We start from the raw sequence: 18537 nt of genomic DNA, 5'->3' as shown, positions 1-18537 counted from the left end.
AAATAACTTCCGTTTAGCTGCCTTCATTTGTCATTATGACGCATTTGGACATGAGTTTGGCAATAAACATATTCATATCAAAACCCATAACTTTGACTAAAATGAACACATTTTGAATTCAAATAATTCAAATATTTTATCTTGTAATTTCCACTTTGTGTAAATCAACATTTTGCCTATAATCTAATATAATTATATCATTTAATTCTTTAACTCATCATTCTGTGTCAGTATGTCAAATGTTATATTAGCGTCTCTTATAATAGCTCAATGGTTCAGTGGTTAAAAACATCTGACTGCAGATGGAAATGAGCCTCTCTGGCCAACTCCGGCTCACTTACAGTGCAACTGATTGTCCCTTACAAATAAATGAATAAATAGTTTGTCACTTTTTCCTGGAGGAAATGCGCTTAGAGGGTTGAGAGTCAAAGGGGGAAACACACTGTTTTTAGACAGCCGGGTGAAATCCATCTTTAATATCTGATGAGATCAGTCTTCCACACACTGAAAACAACACAGAAACTCCCTCTGAGCTTTCATTCATATTTAACACGACTTGTGAAATCTCCTCCGATCCCGTGAAATACGACCCCGGGGCCCCCTTCACCTGTTTACTGATCACCTGATCACGCGCCGCGAACGCAATCGGTATTATTACAGAGCACAACGCACCACAAGCGCATGGCGGTGATGGAATCCGTCGGGCTACCGTGAGGCTGTTAATATGAAGCGGGGCTGCGCATCGTCTCAGACTGTCACAGCGATCTGCAGCTCTAATGAGGCGATGCTCTATTTCAGGCCCCGTGTGAAGGAGGAGGGGGGGGGGGGGGGCTTGTCAGTCCTAATGGGGTTTAACTTCATTTAAGACGACTAAAAATGTGACTAAAAAAAGACCAAACACAATTGGAATCAGTTTTGTAAAACATGCTTTTACTAAAGAAAGTATATTCATTTGCAAAGAGACGGAAGAGTTTTCAAACTGAAGCAACATGGAACTTAAAGCTGATTGGGGAGAAGAAGGCTCGTTTTCCACAGGAGGAGAAATGTAAATAAACTTAAAATCTTGCGTTTTATGACTCAGCTGTGGCTGCAGAGCAAAGGCCATCGCCGATGCGTCGCGACCTACGGATAAACATCTCTGATTGATGTACAAAGCTTAGAAATATGAGACACGGATACACAGATGTTGTTTTCCAGTCTCTGAACACAGTTTGATTCATCCGCAGTTTGCAAAATAACATTTCTGGACTTAAATAACTTTGGGTAGTTTTTAACAAGTGGGATGTTTGTATTTACAACCTGGCTGCAAAACAAAGTGAACTGTCTGTAACACACATGAAAAAACATGTTTCAATAAAGCTCAGGAATAATAAAAAACAACAACAACAAGTGTAATACACTGTCAAACAAATAAGACTTTTAAAGCCATGTTGTGTAATTAACAAAATTAACCCGCCGTAAAGCGTCTCACGTTCATCAATTCCCAAATAAACTCTGAATGAATTATTATCGCTTTATAGACTACAGGTCCCACTCACATTAAAGCTTATTTATTCACAACCCATATTTACAAAAATAGATACCTTTTTTTTTTTTTTGGCAACTGCAGAGTCGACCGTGAAAAGCATCGCAGGTCCTGCGCACATTTCAAAGAGAAAAGTTTGATACTTGGCTTAGATGAGAAGATACCAGTGTCACGTTTCCACAACCGCATTTGAAGATGGCGAGCAGCCGCTTAGCTTAGCTTAGCATAAATACTGGAAACGGAGGGAAACAGCTAGCCTTGCAACATCAAAGCTCACTGAGGAATATGCCGAATATGCCGGTTAACGGGTACATTGTTAACGGGTACATTGTTGCTGGTAAGAAATGATCAGAGCAGGCCCATCTATGTCCGTATGCTTCCAGTCTTGATGCTAAGCTAACGGGCTAACTTTTTTTGTATTTTCTTTATGCTAAATGTCACATTTGAGCTGATTGATCAACTCAACTAAAAACATCTCAAATACGACTTTATAACACCAAGAAACTTTTCTTTGAAGTGAGCACAGGAACTAAAACCTCATTGTGTGAAATGCCGAGTCAGCTGAAGAGAATATATAACATTTAAAAGAGAACATTGAAATAAGAAAATATATTATAAACACATACATGTATCAAAATGGGCTGAAAGCTGGAATGAAAAAAAAAACATTTAACAATAAATGAACTACAAAGAGCAATAATTTTATGAAAATAAAGTAACAAAAGGTTCTATAAATACAAAGGTTCTCTGTCAATGTCCTGTAAAAAGCCTCACATATCTGAATATACTTTCCACTGGAATAAATTCCACGCTGCATTGTTCAACACATCTATTTAAATTTATCACAATGTGAGTCAAGCTAGAAACAAGTTGAAAAAATATTCAGTGCAACTTCACTTAAGGCAACCACCCTCGTTATTAATATTATTATTATAATTATTATTAATATTATTATTACAGTGTATCTGATTAAGCAGAGATGGAACAATCAGCAGTGGAAACTACTGTATGAGGTTTGCTCCAGGACACTGAACCAGCACTACAGGGGGCAGGTCAAAGGTCATCGCGGGGGGTGAATCTCAGGAGGTCTCCTTCACTCTTCGCTCCAGCTCCAACACTTTACTGCTGCTCTCATTCGTCCTCTGCTCCAGCGACCTGAGGCAAAGCAGAGGTGAGTTCAGCGCGTTTCTGGATCAATATATCGATCGATGGGCCACGGCGGCGGCGGCGGCGGCGCGGCGACCCGGCGTACCTGTGCAGCTCCAGCAGCAGGTCTTTGGACGTCTGCGCGTCGCCGCTTGTGTTCCTGAAGGGCGCGTGGGCCTCCGCGGCGCCGGGCTCCACGGACGCCTTCTGCTGCTCCGAGCGACGCCACGCCGCCATGACGACGGCCGGGGTCTCCTCCCATTGGTCGGGGTACTCCCCGCCCAGGCCGAGCAGGTGGGGCTGCTCGTCCTCGAAGGTCGACAGCAGATTCCTCGACTTCACTGAAAGAGAAACGACACATCAGCCACCAATAAATCACAGTGCTGGACGCGTTAATAAAGGTCTGTGCAGGGTTTTGTGCACGTGTGTGTGTGTGTGTGTGTGTGTGTGTGTGCAGGACGAGGAAGGAAAAAATAATTTGATTGTCAAGAAAATTATATCTGGTCTCTATCATACGTGTGTGTGTGCAGTGAAAGGGCAGCTCGTGTAATCAGCTGCTCTGTAGGTGGAATCTGATTATTGCCGATGTTATTATGGACCTCCAACGTTTCACAGCCGGAGAACTCCGTTACAAATAGAAACAGCAGCAGGAGTCCGCTTGGCTTCCAGTAATGCAACAAGACTGCGTGATGTATTTTAATTATACCGAACAGAAGAATGAAGACGATGATATTGAAGCAAAACATTAAAGCAACAGCTTGTGTAGCAATTCAGTCCGTTATAAAGATGCTAATATGCGTGTAAACACTGTGAATAAATGACGGGATGGAGAGTTTCATCACCTGTGGTGGTGTAAGAATCTTCTACAGGCGGCTGTTTGGAAGCGAGGCCGCTTTCAGTGATGCTGGAACACGGACTCAAACCGCCGGGGTAGAAACTCCCCAGAAACAGAGCGAAACACAACACGACCACCTGCAGAGAGGACGGGGGGGGGGGTAAATATGTTATGAATGAGTGCAGCCAATAAAGCAGCTAACAAATGGAAGCAGATGTTTTTAATTCAATATTTTAATCAATGACTCATCACAACAATCTCCAGTTAGCGCACACGCACACACACACACACACACACACACACACACACGTGCGCGCGGTGTAGTACCATTAGGCACGAGGACGTCTGGGTGCCGGCCATCCTGCAGGATTTGGGGACTTTACCGGCCACCACCGCCTGCAGAGACTGCAGCTGCTGTAAGAGAGACCTGAGGAAGACGCACACACACACACAGACACACACGCGTTAGACACAACGCACACGGACACACACAGAGCTGATGAACCGAGTTTAAAGGCAGTAGAACAGTATTTCAGAGCGGAACTTTATCTTTAGTAAAGAATCTACATTTTCTATCCGTATTCACCTGAATCAATACTATTAAAGTATTAATAAGCAGTGGCGTCTAAGGGAAGTATTTGTGTATTACTGCTGTAGAAATACTTACAACTACCACGACATATTAGAGGAACATCATGTACTTTTTACTCCACTATATTTATCTGATAGCTTTTGTTACTTTACTGCAGATTTCCAATAATACAAAATAAAATCAACGATGACATGATATACATCAAAAGTTTTAACAAATACTTTTTGAAGGATTGTAAAATCCTAAAAAGGTTAAATCTAAGTTAAGATTAAAGACAGTAAAGATAATACATCGTCATTCTATCTCAGAACTTCAGGCGTCTTTTGGGCTCCATGTTTTTTATTTTATTCTTCTTCTGATAAATGAATCAAGTATGTGAGCAGGTAAGTGATGAAGTATCAAGTATTTGATCAAATACAACTCGAGTCTAATCAGCCACATGTTGTGTGGGACATCTGTCCTGTTTAAAGTAAGTTCTTACTTGTTGGTGGACTCCAGAGTTTCCACTTTCCTGCGCAGCTCGTGGTTCTCGTTGGAGCAGGTCTCCACCCTGTGGTCAGAGAGGAGTACTGCAGGGTCAGTGACCGGAGGACAATGATCACTTCAGCCAGACGTTCACACACTCAGAACGGCTCTTTAGTTCAATTAGTAAAAAAGGAACAGATCCCGATTTGATCGGAGGACTTTTTACAAACAAAGGCGCCAGAATCCAGCTGAGAAAGACGGGCGGTGATTCGTTTACAAGCACTTTGGTTTCAGTCACTCGTCTCTCTGATGGGATGAAGAACGAAGAGGAGGCTCCACTTACTTCTTCTCCAGAGCGTCCATGTACTCTTTCTTCTTCCTGCGACTCTCTTGAGCCGAAATCTGACACAAAGAGGATTTAATTTAGAGGAAGAAGCGAATACGGTCGCTGTATTTCTAGTTCATTCAGGGTTTTTTTATTTTTTATATTTCCAGACAGACATTATGTCCGTTTTCTGGATTCCCATTAACTGGCACCTTATTTTTGATCTTCCTGCGGATCTTCTTCAGCGCCTTCTCCTCCGCCTTGGTGAGCGGCAGCTTGGTGGGGACGGGGTAACCTTCGGCCACCAGCGTGCGGCGCTCCTCCTCCGTCAGCATCAGCGGGCCCGAGCCCTGCAGCTTCTACGCACACGGAACGCAACGTGAACGACCTGCCCGCGTGACGGGGTTCGCCGCGACGTGTCGGCTGCACGCGCGCCGTTACTCACATGGGCGGCGGTCAGCAGAGGGGAGTTGGACAGGGAGGAGGCGGCGCGGGGCGACGCCTTCGGGCCGGCCTGGGAGGGAGCGGGGCTGGTGGGGGAGGCGGGGCAGGACAGGCCCGGGGGGGCGTGCACGGGGCTCTGGCTGCCCTCGGAGTCGCTGCCGTGGGAGCTGGGAGGAGTGGGAGGCATCTGCAGCGGCTCCAGACCTGAAGCGGCATCGTTGGGGAAAAAAGGACGATTAAAAAACGCCTCGCGTTTGGCGTCGCGATGGACTGCCGCGCCAGCGAGCGGCCAGCAGGGGGCCTCGTGGCATCAGACGGGGGAGGAACCTCACCTTTGGGTGAAAGATTGAGGAACTGGTCCACCTCATGAGGCTCCAGCTTAATCTGAGGGATGACGTTCTCCTCTTTTACCTGGTGACAGAAGAAGAGTTTCAGGAAAACATGAAACGGCGATTTCACAAACATCCCGGCGGCCGCCTGAAGCCTCACCTTGAAGCCGTTGCCCTGGTTGTGGCCGCCGGCCGCGGCCCGACCCGGGGAGGCGGCGGCGGGGGGGGCTGCGGCGTGGCCCTGGGGCCCCCGGGCCCCCTCGCTGGAGGCCAGAGAGAGGGAGAGGGCGGGGAGGAGGGAAGGAGTCTCACACAGGAAGCTGTCGATGGCGTCCTCCTGCTCCATGGGCCAATCGGCGGAGTCTCCGTCGGACTCTGCTGCACCAGAGGCCACGCGTGTATTTAATGCCTCGTCTAATGCTTCTAGACTCCCTTTACATAAGCAGTAATGGTCATGCGGCTCACCGGCGTCGCTGCCTTGCTCTCCGGTTAGGTGCGACAGCGGCGACTGCGGCCGGCTGTCGCCGCAGAGCGAGTAGCTGTGCTCGGCCGTGATGTGGGGGGGCAGAGGGGAGGACGGGGACAGGTCGCCGCCGTCCTCGCCCTCCATGGCCTCCGCTCCGCCTCGCCCCCCGGACAGAAAGGGGTCGCTGAGCAGCTGGCCCAGCAAAGCATCCTGGGAGAGATCGTCCAGGAGCTCGGAGAAGTGCTGCAGAAAGACAGGAAGAAAATGCTGTTCACCGTCTTATATATTATACACACATATGTGTATTTATATATATACACATCATGTATACGGGCATTTGTTTGACATTCACAAAAGAAACTACAAAATAAAAGTCCTGTCCTCATTCAAACCCATTGTTCTGATGTAATCATGTGGGAGGGAAGATGAATGTTTCCAATGAAAATTGGTAATATGAGAGCAGTCTGTGCTCAGCCAATGAGAAGTAACTAAACCGTTTAAAATACGTCAAACTGTGGCATCTGAAACGGTTTACCGAGGACAGGAAAGAAAGGAAAACGTTATTTATCAGGGACACATTTCACACACACACACACACACACACACACACACACACACACACACACACACACACACACATACATTGCAGTGCAGTGAGAAACAAGGAAAGAGAATCCAAAGTATAGGAAAGGATGTAGAAAGGGAGGAGAAAGGACTACGGGATAAAATAGAAAGGAAAGAAGGAAAAGGGGCATAAAATGAAAGAAGTATAAAAAGATGAGGAGGGAAGAAAAAAAATAAGGAAGAGGGAGAGGAAAGGACAATACGAAAGGAAAGGAAAGGAGGGGAGGAAAGGAAAGAAAATCTACCATTCAGGCGTATTTTGTTACGTAAAAGGAGGGACAGACGGACGAGAGGAAAATCAAGATGGAGGAAACAGGAGGAGGCCGAACCCAAACATGTGGCTTCAATTACAGGCCAACAGACTTTCCACACACACACACACACACACACACACACACACACACACACACACACACAGTGAAACGACCCCTTAACTCCATAAACACACAGCACACGCCGGCCACCACATGCTGCCCTAAAAGACCGCTGGTTTCAGGCTGCTGTGTGCGTTTGAGTGTGCGTGTGCGTGTGTGTGTGTGTGTGATGCAAACACTGACAGCGTACCGTGAACCTACTCAAGGAGGGAAGACAAATATTTACACTTTCATCCATCAGTCGGGTGAATTTCCATCTTTGAGCCAAGATAATAGTGCACGTGTGAGTGTGCACGGGCCCAAACCCGTCGCGTCGCGCGCACTAATAAACTACGTTCATTTAAGTACTGAGGTATTAAACGTGTTTTCTGCAGATTGACGAGAGAGAGAGGAGGAAACCTCCCGACGGCTAAAGAGGGTGTAGTTTTCTGGGAGGAGTAATTACACACTAAGCTCTCGGAACATCTTTAAAAAAAAAGCAACACATATTTTGTGGGTTTAAATGACATTTGAAGATCTTTGGTGTTCTACTGTGTACGCATGCGTGCAAACCATCGGCTACTTACTCCACAGACACAAACACTTAAGACTGAATTAAATTCGATGGAATCTGCAGAACTTGCCTCCAAAAACCACTGATGCTGGTCTCTGTGTGTGTCTGTGTGTGTGTGTCTGTGTGTGTGTGTGTGGTGGGGTTTGGGGGGGGGGGGTCTTTGCACGAGCAGGTTTCACGTTAAGCTCGTGTGTAACTCACAGCAACGGACGTTCCAGGTCTGCAGAACCACACACAACGCACACGTAGAGGAGGTGTGTGCTCGCTCTCTGCCGTCTTCTGTTTGAGGGGAGATGGCAACGTGATGCACGCGCGCACACACACACACACACACACACACACACAACAGGAAGCCCTTTGTCTCTGCAGCCCGACTGCAGGTGCGTTATTTGGGGTCGACTGAAACGCGACACTCTGATTTGGAAAAAAGCGAAGTGGGCCGAGGGCCGGAGTCAGTAAGCGGACGTTCTCATATTTATTCGGATTAACGTTCGCCTGCTACGTCACCGCCTCTTTTAGTGAAGCCAAATTGAAGTCTGTCGACGGAGGACGAACGCGAGGAGAGATCGTCTTTAAAGTTCTGGTGAAACAGCAGAAATGTCGCGTCCTTCAAAGGGAGACGATCCCTTCAGCAGAGTCACAAGGATTCATCCTCTGGGGATGAAGAGTGGCGAGTGGCGAGGCTTCACAATAAAAGCCTCCACAGATGTGTTGGTCGGTAGCGCGCAGTTAAACTAACGGCCCAGCAGGGGACGAGGAGACGAAGGAATGTCCTCTCGGGCCTGTAAAGCCCCCCTAAAGGGAAGGAGGACGTCCGTTTTAACCCGTAATGACTTCGGAGGGAGGAAGAGGAGGGACCTTTAATGATGCAACACCTTCCTCCCCTGAAGAGCAAAAACCAGATGTGAGAAGGCAAAGTACACAAACACACACGCACACACACAACCAAGGGTCATCTCCCTGGAGTGTGAGTGTGTGTGTGTGTGTGTGTGTGTGTGTGTGTGTACCTTGCCCTGGACTCCACAGCGTGTATTTTTGCTGATGCTAGAACTCCACAAACACAACAATAAAAGAGACACATGTTGTGGAGATAAACCCCATGAGTCATCATTGGTTGGTTGGGATCCAGGTGGAAGACGTGTCCCATCAAAACCAGATTAAACCCGTTTTAAAGTCCAGAGTGAATAAATCCGGCGCTTTATTGGTAATCATTTCCTTTAGAGATCTTTATTTATTCATAGTTTTGTACGTCTAATAAGTCACCGATAGGTTTTATAATGTGTAACTAATGGTTAATTCATCACTGACAACTTTATTTAGAAGAAAATCCCTCGCAGAATCCAGTTGGAGACCATGGGAAATAAAAAATGTCCTCATTAGCTGCCCGACTTGCCTCGAAAGCATCACGTTTTTACATTTTCTTTGAGTGTGGGAGAACTCCAGGTACAAATGCACAGTGTCAGACTTTAAAAAGCTCTTGCTACGTGTCAATAATCCGTTAAAAGGTTCAACAGCTTCTCGCTATCTAGTTATCGTCTAATGTTAATATTTAATTGAAGATCTTGATAACTCAGGGATAACGTTTTGGTGTGAATACTCTGCACCTCTTCTACAGAGGAACACATTGAAACTGCCTTGCAAATGAATGTATATATATTAATAAATGTGCCTTTTCTTTTCTTTTCGTTTAAGCCTCGGCCGATGCGATTGCTTCCCCGTTGCTGCAGCTCTGAGCCGGAGGACAGCGAGTATCTGCAGGAATGCCGACAACGTGTGAAAGTGCATGAGGAGAGACTTTTGTCTGCAGAGCGGCTGACATTCCTTCAGCAGCTGTGAGAACGAGCCAGAAGACGCGCGGAGGACGGAGGAGTTTAGCAACGAAACCATCGAACGCGTTGCACTTCTTTTCTTTTTGTTGCAAAGAGGTTTCTAAGAAATCACAACTGTTGAACTGAACTTGTGTTGTCGTCATTGTTTTCAGCATGTTATAACAGTGCAGTTGACAGTTGTCATCCATACATGCAGTAGTATCAAAGCTGTGGGGACATTTACTATTTTCGGATTGTTTCGTGACTAGAAAAGACCAAAATAATCTCACAAAACAACTACAAGTACCACATGTTTGCAGCAGATTACCGTGATGCTGAACAGGAATACTTCACGGAGCGTTCCTGCTGTCTGGGTCTTATCGGGGGGGGGGATCAGCTCCAAGGCCTCGCGCCTGGGCCCCGTCCGGGGAGCCGACATGACGCGGCTTCATGTGTGACTCCATCACACACACACACACACACACACACACACACACACACACACACACACACACACACACACACACACCACACACACGTCCGTCTTGTTGACATCATTCGTTCCGTAATGTCTGAGGAACTGAGATGTGTGAGATCACCTCACAGAGACGTCCTCGAGGAGAAGGAGACTCAACGTATAAATATATCCATATATATATATATATATATACACTCCCTCTAAGCCAGGTCAAAGGTCAAAGTGCTTAATCAGATACATGAGCGTGTGCTGCTCTCGTCATGTTTGTCTGAATATATTCAATCAGCTGGTTCTTTAAACAGGACTCGCCCCGGGAGCTGTGAGAGGGGGGTTAACGGACGTGAACAACAGGATGTGAGGGAGAACGCCAGCAGGCGGGACGTCTCTGTGTTTACTCTCCGCCCACCGTGGTGACGACAGGGACGCCTGAGTGGGAGAGACAATCGGGTCCAAAAGTCTGAAGGAGTGCGAAGGCGACACGGTGAGGAATAAGAAAAGACATCAAGGCTCTGTGAGTCAGCCTCTATCTGACCAACCCCTCTGCTGGTATTAGGAGTGCACGCGTGTGCGTGTGCGTGTGCGTGTGTGTGTGTGTGTGTACACTTGTGAGGCCTCACCACGCAATGTGAAAAACAGACCCAGACAAATGGAAAAATATCTCGTTTCCTCCTCCTTCTGGTTTAATCCCCCCCCCCCCAAACTCCCAGCCTCAAAACACACACTCTCTCTCTCACACACACACACACACACACACACACACACACACACACACACACTCTCCAGTCTGTCATTGTGACCGATGCCAGAGTACAACCTCTACTCCTCCCACACACGTCCAAACACACACTGACCCTCCAGATGTTACACAATGACCTCACTGATAGAATATCAGCTGCAGGCCGGCCGCATTTCAACTTTCCTGATTCGGGAAAAACAACAATGAATCGATCGGACGCATCCCGATGAATCGCTATTTCCCCCGTTATTATAAAAAGGGGCTTAATAATCGCCACATGTAATCGAATCCAGACGATACTTCCTGTCCTCAAACACAGCTGATAGTGTTTGTGGTCAAAAACAAGCACAGCTGTCTTCTGAAGTCCCTCCCTCGCTCATCCTGAGTGTGTGTGTGTGTGTGTGTAGATCAGCACACACACACACACACACACACACATTCTGGAGGAGTGAACTTCGTAACCTCTTTCTAGTTTTTCCAGCTTTCCTTTAGTCAGATTTCAAAGCTCGCGCTTGAGAGGAAGCTAAACTCTACTCGTGTTTACGTTGTTGTTTTCTGCAGATTTAACCAAAAAAAACACGTCTGTTGTCGCGGTCGGCGGGGACCTGATCTTCGTCGAGGGACTCGTGCCTCCAGCTCTGGATTCTGGGTAAAAAAAGTGTCCCGTGTAGGTCGCGTTAATCACTGCCGATCGCTCCCGGGGATCCTGTTCGCCGCGCCCACCATCTGAATTTCCCTCTGGGAGGAGGACGCTTGCCAAGTAGAGGCACGCCTGCATGTCACACACACAAACACACACACACACAGACGCACACTGAACTATGCAGGGACCGACGCTTCTTTACGTCCCTTCAAATGATAAGACAAAAAAAGAGTGTTGTTATTTTAGAGGAGCGATGAGACAAGTAGGATTTAACCAGAATGGGGTTTTTTTTAAAGTTAATCCACTACTGATATTATGGATTAAAGTTATATTTATTTTTGCAGGATTTTGTATTTTACCATGTTTTTATCTGCCTCCACCTCGCTGCCTCAAACATCACGTCCCAGTTTGCGGTTCATGTATTATTCTCCATCACAATCTTTTCCTTTCTTATCAATGTCTAAGTTATAGGATTAACAAATGCAGCGCTGGGTTTACATAGCGGACATTAAAAGTACCTACAATCTGCCTCTAATCTCAAACAACAGATTTGGTTGTGATATTTCAATGAACGTCAGAAATCCTAATCCGGAATAATACGTTTTCTCATTGCAAAACTGTCCAATATCAATATTCTTATATGGGAATGCGGTTTGCAGCAGACTGCATGACTCATACTTTCTCGGACGCTTCGGCCCGCTCGGTTCCACTCGCTTGCAAAGGAACTCGACTGATTATCGGGGAACCAGACGGTCGGTACATAGTCTGATGTACGCTCAAAGTCGGGGATCTTTCTATCGGAAGAGGACATAAGGACCCGGGGACAGCGATGGACGTTAAGACAGCGTCTTCTAAAAAAACTAAAGACGAGAGTTAAGATCATTTTCATGTGAACAGAGGGGACTGGGTGAAAGTCGTGTCAAGACAAAGCACAACACAGGAAGGACGAATAACTCACAGTTGACTCACAAAGAAAAGGGTCAGGGGGACGAACGAGGACGTTAAAAAGCAGACTCCGAAATGGGAGCAGTGGATTTTGGGGCATTTGGGACAGGAGCCGACTCGCCCCGACTCTCCCCGGAGGAGTGGAAGGTCAACTAAAAGAGATGGATGTAAGGGTTCTGTTTAAAGCTGATTCGTACACTTTGAGTCCGGACAGAAATAAAACCGCTCTCACAGCGCGTGCCGTTTAATAAAAACTTTACAGGCCGGAAACACTTTGATGTTTCAAGCCCCAAAAACTGTTGATTCTGCAGCTTGAAAGTGTGCAACATTTCATCTGATGTTTTAGCATCGATAAAGAAAAGAGAAAGAGTGGCGAAGAGGCAGAAGTTGTACTGAACGGCTTCCAGACTCGTTTTTTAGGGCGTATGAGCTACTCACATGGATATTAAGCCCACGCCCCGCTAACCACACACACACACACACACATCCCTTTAAAACCTTTTATGGTGACTAACGCTCCACCAGTGGGGGCAGATGGGGGACGGGGGCAATGCAGCATCCAGAGAGACAGACAGAATTACAGACAGAGGAGGTAAATTTAGCTTCGTCTCAAAGAACTATGGCGTCTGTGGATTTTCCATAATGACCCCTGGCGCGCTGATTGCTACCTTCGCCTCGCTCCCAGGAGGCCGCCCGCCCGCAGCAAAAACCTTACGTTCATTTTCAAATTCGGGAGAAAAGTTGCATCAGATTTGGGAAAGAGACGCACAGCATGTGCAGAGCCGCTGTCACAGTCAGAGACAGAGAGTTAAGAGGGTTAAGAGGGACAAATCGGAGACAGATATTGTTCAATTTGCCAAATATTTTATGGCTATCAGGTTTATCAGTTAACCTTTGGACCCTGAGACACCAAAACCCGCAGCGTTTTGTGTGCGGCCTTTACATAAAAAACAGTTTGCCGTTGGGTTGGTTTAATCTTTCTACCTGGTTTTTGGCTGTGGATATTAAAGTGACTATAAAATGTTTGAAACATCATACAGCCGGCAGTAGCTAGTAGTTTAGTACACATATGATCGTGAGATAAAACATGTTTCCATATCCAAGTGCAGATCAAACATTAATGCCATGTGTTTTATTCATTAGACCAGAAATAAACAGAGAAGTTAGCTTTATGGATTAGCTATTTAAGCTAATTGTTTCTAACTACTCGGCCTCCACCTTTTGTAAGAAACATTTGCTGTATTCATCTGTGTATCTTTAAATAACCAAATTTAAATCAGTGACCAAAACACAGAAACTTCACATGATAATAAACAGCAGCTCCACTTTCCAAAGTTAAAAAACGAATCCACAGTCGTAGCCATAGCATGCTAACCTGCTAACATGCTAAAAAGGCTTACGCGCTGTTGCTAAGCAGGTTCACCACGTTTCCTGTTTCAGCCACCGTATCCGCAGCTTAAAATACCTCATCCATGTATTCATTTAACCGCATTGTGATAATTCCACCGCAGCGTGTTTCAGACGCTCAGTCGACTGACCTGAAGATCCAGCACCACACCTGCAGTAATAACACCTGTGTACCAATACAGGTCGTGAGATGGAGAGGCCGGTCCGATTGGAACATTCAAAACTGGAACTGCACAGATTTAGTGAGTACGTCACTACACCTTCCAGGGAAAAACACTTATCGCCGGCTGTGTTAATGTCGAGTGTTTAGACTGAAGGAAATAAATGAAATGCTGGGAAATTCATTGTTTTTATGAACACGCGGTGAGCGCTGCAAACATTTGATGAGCTTTTGAAAAATGATTGCGTTGATGTGGATTAGAATAACCAAGATGTAAAGAAGTTAAACCAAACAGACACACGTGAATAAAGCAAAAATATTAACAGGAGATATCAGTTATTGTAGTGAAACACTGGAGGGGAACATTTTACTTTTGGATACTCGCCAAAAACTGTTCTTTTCTAAAGGTTTTGAATGCCTGGTGGAGTATTTTCACACTTTGTTATAAGTACTGAAACACATCCAGACATCAGAGACACTCTGAATGTCAGTAAATGGTGGGATGAAAACTGTGAAATGATCATTGTCATTATCTGCATATAAACTATTGCAGCTGTGTGTGTGTGTGTGTGTGCGCGCTGCCTACGCACTGACACTGCAGAAACACACGGTCCATTCACAGAGCGACAGAGCGAGGCCAGCGGCGAGCAGGATGCCCTGCCCCGACGGAGAACAGGCCGGGCTCTGTGAGCACACGGATCCGGCTGTTTACCTTTCGACTCCCCGCGCGTGTTTGCTCACGTCGAATGAAGCCGCTCTAAGTGTGTGTGCTCACAACCTTCACCGCAGCGAAAGTTACATCCCCGAGTAACGATTTTGCAGTAAAACGTCTGATTCTGATGTTTCTGCTGCTGTTTTGTTTTGACTCGTTAAATAGATTAATTTGCTTTACGGCGTTCAGATGAGTCAAAGTCTGAAGAGAGACAACTCTGCGCCGCAGGAACTCCCCCCATGCTGGGAATATACTCCAGTAAAACTTGGGTCAGGAGCTTATTCTTAAGCTCGTCATCAGTTCCACCGGGTTGGATTCTGGTGAAACCAGATGTTTGGAGATCAGTAACAAGGAACGAGGGTTCTCTCTCAATGTGTTTAAGTGAAATACAGTAAAACACACTAGAATCGGTTCCAACATTAAAAGAAAATCCCAGTATTTGGACCGATTTTTTGTTAGAATCCTATTGAAAACTGTAGAATCTACAAAACGGTGTTGTGATTAATTTTGCCTCCCGAAATAGAAACATTCACGTCACACAAACGCGTCAACTGCGGCCTCGGAGCCGCGTGAATGAAAGGAGATAAAAGAAGAAACTCCACCTCTTATTATCGCTCAAACCTGAGGAACTTGATTAACGGTGCGAGCTTCTCAACAAAGCGCCGGGGCGAGTGGAGGAAGACGGGCGGGACGTCTGATCGCTGGGACGGTCGGCCGGGGGGGGGGCCTCTACGTTGTCGCGAGGAGTCTCGCGTCGGCAGAACCCTGGTGGGGAGAACGCGAGGCCCAACAAAGACTCCAGTCTGCTTCTCCACACACACACACACACACACAGACACACACACTCTATTCATGCTTTACTATAAATAGAACATTCACCTAACAAGAGCATCTTAGTCCCCGACGGCTGAACACAACCTGAGCTCTGTGAGGCAGGAGCGAGGCGCCGCGTCGGAGGAACTTTAACGCCGAGCTTCGCGGTTGAGAGCGGCGAAGCGGCGCCGTGACACAACGTGGTTTTAACGAAAGGAATTAAAAAGCAGCCAAACGTGGGTCGGTGGATGATGTTTGTCGTGCTGGTCTTGGGCGGCCGTAGAGACACAGAGGTGCGACATAGAGGTCGCCGCTCCCAACAAAGTGTTGTTGTGTTCCATTTCGGCTAAATGCTACACAATGGCCCTTTGCAGCTACTACTGGAAAACTACTGGAATAAAGACGCAACTTAGAACGAAATGTGTGCAGAAAAATACAGAATTTGGATCTTAGCACGACACCATAAAATGATGAGAGGCAAATTTAACAATAGAATTCATTGCAGTGGAAGTATCAAGTACGAGTCAAAAAACTGCATTTCCCATAATGCAACTTCCCCTTAAAAGGTGAAAAGTAGAAATGCAACAGTCAAAAAAAACTATAGTACAAGACGGAAGTATTGACTGCAAAATTGACTATTGAAGTATCTAAAGTAATAGTATTCATTATAAAGAAGTGCTCAGTTGCATTACAATGTGTATATACATGCGTGTGTGTGTGTGTGTGTGTGTGTGTGTGTAAATGCTTTCTATTGTCGTAGTTTGTCAATGTGGAGACGTTTTCAGATACTTTGCATACTAATCAGTAGATGATCAAACCCAACATATTTACTGCTTTAATTAATAACTACAAAGTGCCACACAAATCAAGCTCTATATTTCCCTCTGATGCGTAATGAGTCACAAGAGTCTTGTTCTCGTCGCACAATCTTCAATAAACACGCAATAAATCTTCAACCGCTGCAGCCCGCCGGCCCGATGCTGCAGGAACTGTGGCCTCGGGACTGAAAAAGGACCCGCATTAACAGCTGGAAAGCTCTGAAGTTTTATCAGCACAAGTCGTTACCTGTCTGCAGGTCTGCTTAGAGGAGGCAGTGTGTGTGTCTGTGGGTGTGTGTGTGTGTTGTCTCAGTCTCGGGGCTCAATAGGCCTCTGTGGTGTCTGATTCCTGTGCTGCGAGCCAGCTGGATTTTTCTCCTGTAAACCCGAACGCTCCCTCCCATCGTCTCACACACACACACACACACACACACACACACACACACTAACAGCCTCTGACTCACACAGACACACACTCTCTCCTTTTGGCCTACGAGGCTGGATAACAAGCTTCACGGTACATAACTGAAGGTTAAACTCTCAGCGTTCCTGAGGAGGTGCCGTGTGGAACTTTGTGGTGATTTGTAACTGGGCTGAACGGCAAAGACTCACACAACAACTTCACGTCTTCAACAGACACCGCTTAAAGCCACAACTTGTGAGCCTCGAGCAGCATCCCTGCTGGTAATGACTGTATTTAATGTAAAAATGTGCTTCCACACTGACGCATTGCTCCTAAAAACCTGTCAGTATTCGGTTGGACAAATTACCTGAAATAGTCCAAAGAGAAAGTATGAGGTATTATTTCAGTATGATATTAAGTATGAACTATGTCAAATGTCTAAAATTCTAAAAGAACATTAAAACTTTTACTTTGATGTCATCAAAATAATCCTTTGAGGTTACTTTGTTTTCATCTTACAATTAATTAATGCAAAAAGACAAAATATTTGTCTATTTTCAGCTTCTCGAAGGTGAGTAGTTGTTCCTTGTGTTGGTTTTATTGGATCGAATAGTAAACTATACATCTTTGGGTTATTCGCTTCTCGGTTTATCAATCGGACTCGGGGGAACTTATGTCTGTTTTAAACTTTTCAGTCCTTCTGTCACATACATCCACGTCCTCTCTGCTCACATCTAAACCATTGCTTGTATTCAAACTGTGTCTCCATCTGGCAACAAATGCGTTTGAAGGAGAAGAGAAAGGAGGCTGAGAAAAAAAAGAAGAGAAGAGTCGCATCCTGGACCTCAAGGCTGAATGGAGAGCCGGGCACCAACGCTCGCGCTCTCTCTCTCTCTCTCACGCACGCGCACGCACGCACGCACACCTTCCCTGATCGATAACTTACATTGGTGTAGAGCACACGGTCGATCTCTCCAGCCTCGGACAGCTCGCTGAGGTTCCGGTCCCAGTGCAGGAACGGTTCACTGCCGTCCAGCATCTCCATGATTGCACGCGCACGCACGCACACGCACGGACACACACACGCGCGCGCGCTGGTCTTCTGGCCGGTTTGTTTTTGTGTATTCTGGCCGAAAGGAGAAAAGGAAGCGACGCAGTCGGGCTGGAAACTAGAATGTCGCCCCCACCTCCTCCAGAAAGAAGCTCCGGTGGAGGAAGAAAGAAAAAAAAAAAGAGAAGAAGCGGAAAGTTTCCAACAACTTGTTAAAGTAGAAATAAAAGAAAGGAGAGCCGGGTGAGAGGTGAGGTGTTGAAGCTGCTGTTGTTGGTAATCATCTCCTCTCGGGAAGCCTTCTGCAGCCTCTCATTCCTCCTCCTCCTCCTCCTCTTCCTCACTGGCCAGACGCACAGGAATGCGCGGGGCGGAGTCACGAGGAAACGGGCCAAAATAAACGCAGCGGGTCAAAGACAAATGGACAGAAAGTCGGCGAGGATGTTCACGGGAACGTGCTGGAAACCCTTCGCAGATCGACCGGAGGCTTTAATGTGCGAGAAGTGGTTCTTCTGCTCCAGCTGTTAGTGACGCCGGCGTCAAATGACCATAACAAACCAGTGTCCGGTTAAGAGTTTCAAAATAAACCTCCGGGCCTCATCGTTTCGGGAAGGTTATATGCGAAGACTAAGTGAGTAAACGGGAAAGAAAAATGTTAAAGATTCGTGTGTCAAATAAGTAAAAGATCCACACTCAGCATAACTATCATTAGTCACATATGTCTGAGGTCGATCGGTAGATTATTGTACACCAGTGTTAACTATACAATGTATAAATAATTCAGTCACTGAATAAATACATCAGTTAAATTCAAGATATCTTACTTTGCTTTCGTGTTATGAAGGAATACAATTCGTTAATTTACTGAGTTGCACATTCCTTTTG

The 18537-nt window shown here is 46.2% G+C and overlaps 1 protein-coding gene across 2 annotated transcripts; it reads right to left on the bottom strand.

The window, feature by feature from the left end:
- Window positions 1-909: 909 nt before the first annotated feature.
- On the bottom strand, window positions 910-18464 carry creb3l2 (cAMP responsive element binding protein 3-like 2). Of its 2 annotated transcripts, none has more exons than XM_078100518.1 (12): window positions 17548-18464; window positions 6127-6370; window positions 5822-6039; window positions 5665-5743; window positions 5334-5536; window positions 5101-5247; window positions 4907-4965; window positions 4580-4648; window positions 3834-3933; window positions 3514-3643; window positions 2778-3012; window positions 910-2680 (listed from the first exon to the last, which is right to left on the bottom strand). In XM_078100518.1, the coding sequence occupies exons 1-12, from the start codon at window positions 17644-17646 to the stop codon at window positions 2605-2607; spliced, it is 1659 nt and encodes a 552-aa protein (XP_077956644.1). In that variant the 5' UTR covers window positions 17647-18464; the 3' UTR covers window positions 910-2604. The 2 variants fall into 2 exon arrangements, with proteins under 2 accessions (XP_077956644.1, XP_040029908.2); XM_040173974.2 differs by having other exon boundaries at window positions 5822-6036.
- Between the last annotated feature and the right edge of the window lie 73 nt (window positions 18465-18537).

Source organism: Gasterosteus aculeatus, chromosome 4 (genome assembly GCF_964276395.1).
Source record: "Gasterosteus aculeatus chromosome 4, fGasAcu3.hap1.1, whole genome shotgun sequence".
Taxonomy (NCBI): Eukaryota; Metazoa; Chordata; class Actinopteri; order Perciformes; family Gasterosteidae; genus Gasterosteus; species Gasterosteus aculeatus.
This window is presented reverse-complemented; position numbering and strand designations above follow the sequence as displayed.

What these genes read in the sequence shown, in the direction of transcription:
- creb3l2 (XM_078100518.1), bottom strand. Translation starts at nt 17,646, where the DNA reads ATGGAGATGCTGGACGGCAGTGAACCGTTCCTGCACTGGGACCGGAAC. An exon ending in ACTCTGGAGTCCACCAACAA is followed by an intron (nt 3,934 to 4,579) that starts GTAAGAACTTAC and finishes CGTCTTCCTCAG; the next exon opens with GTCTCTCTTACAGCAGCTGC. An exon ending in AGACGTCCTCGTGCCTAATG is followed by an intron (nt 3,644 to 3,833) that starts GTACTACACCGC and finishes TCCTCTCTGCAG; the next exon opens with GTGGTCGTGTTGTGTTTCGC.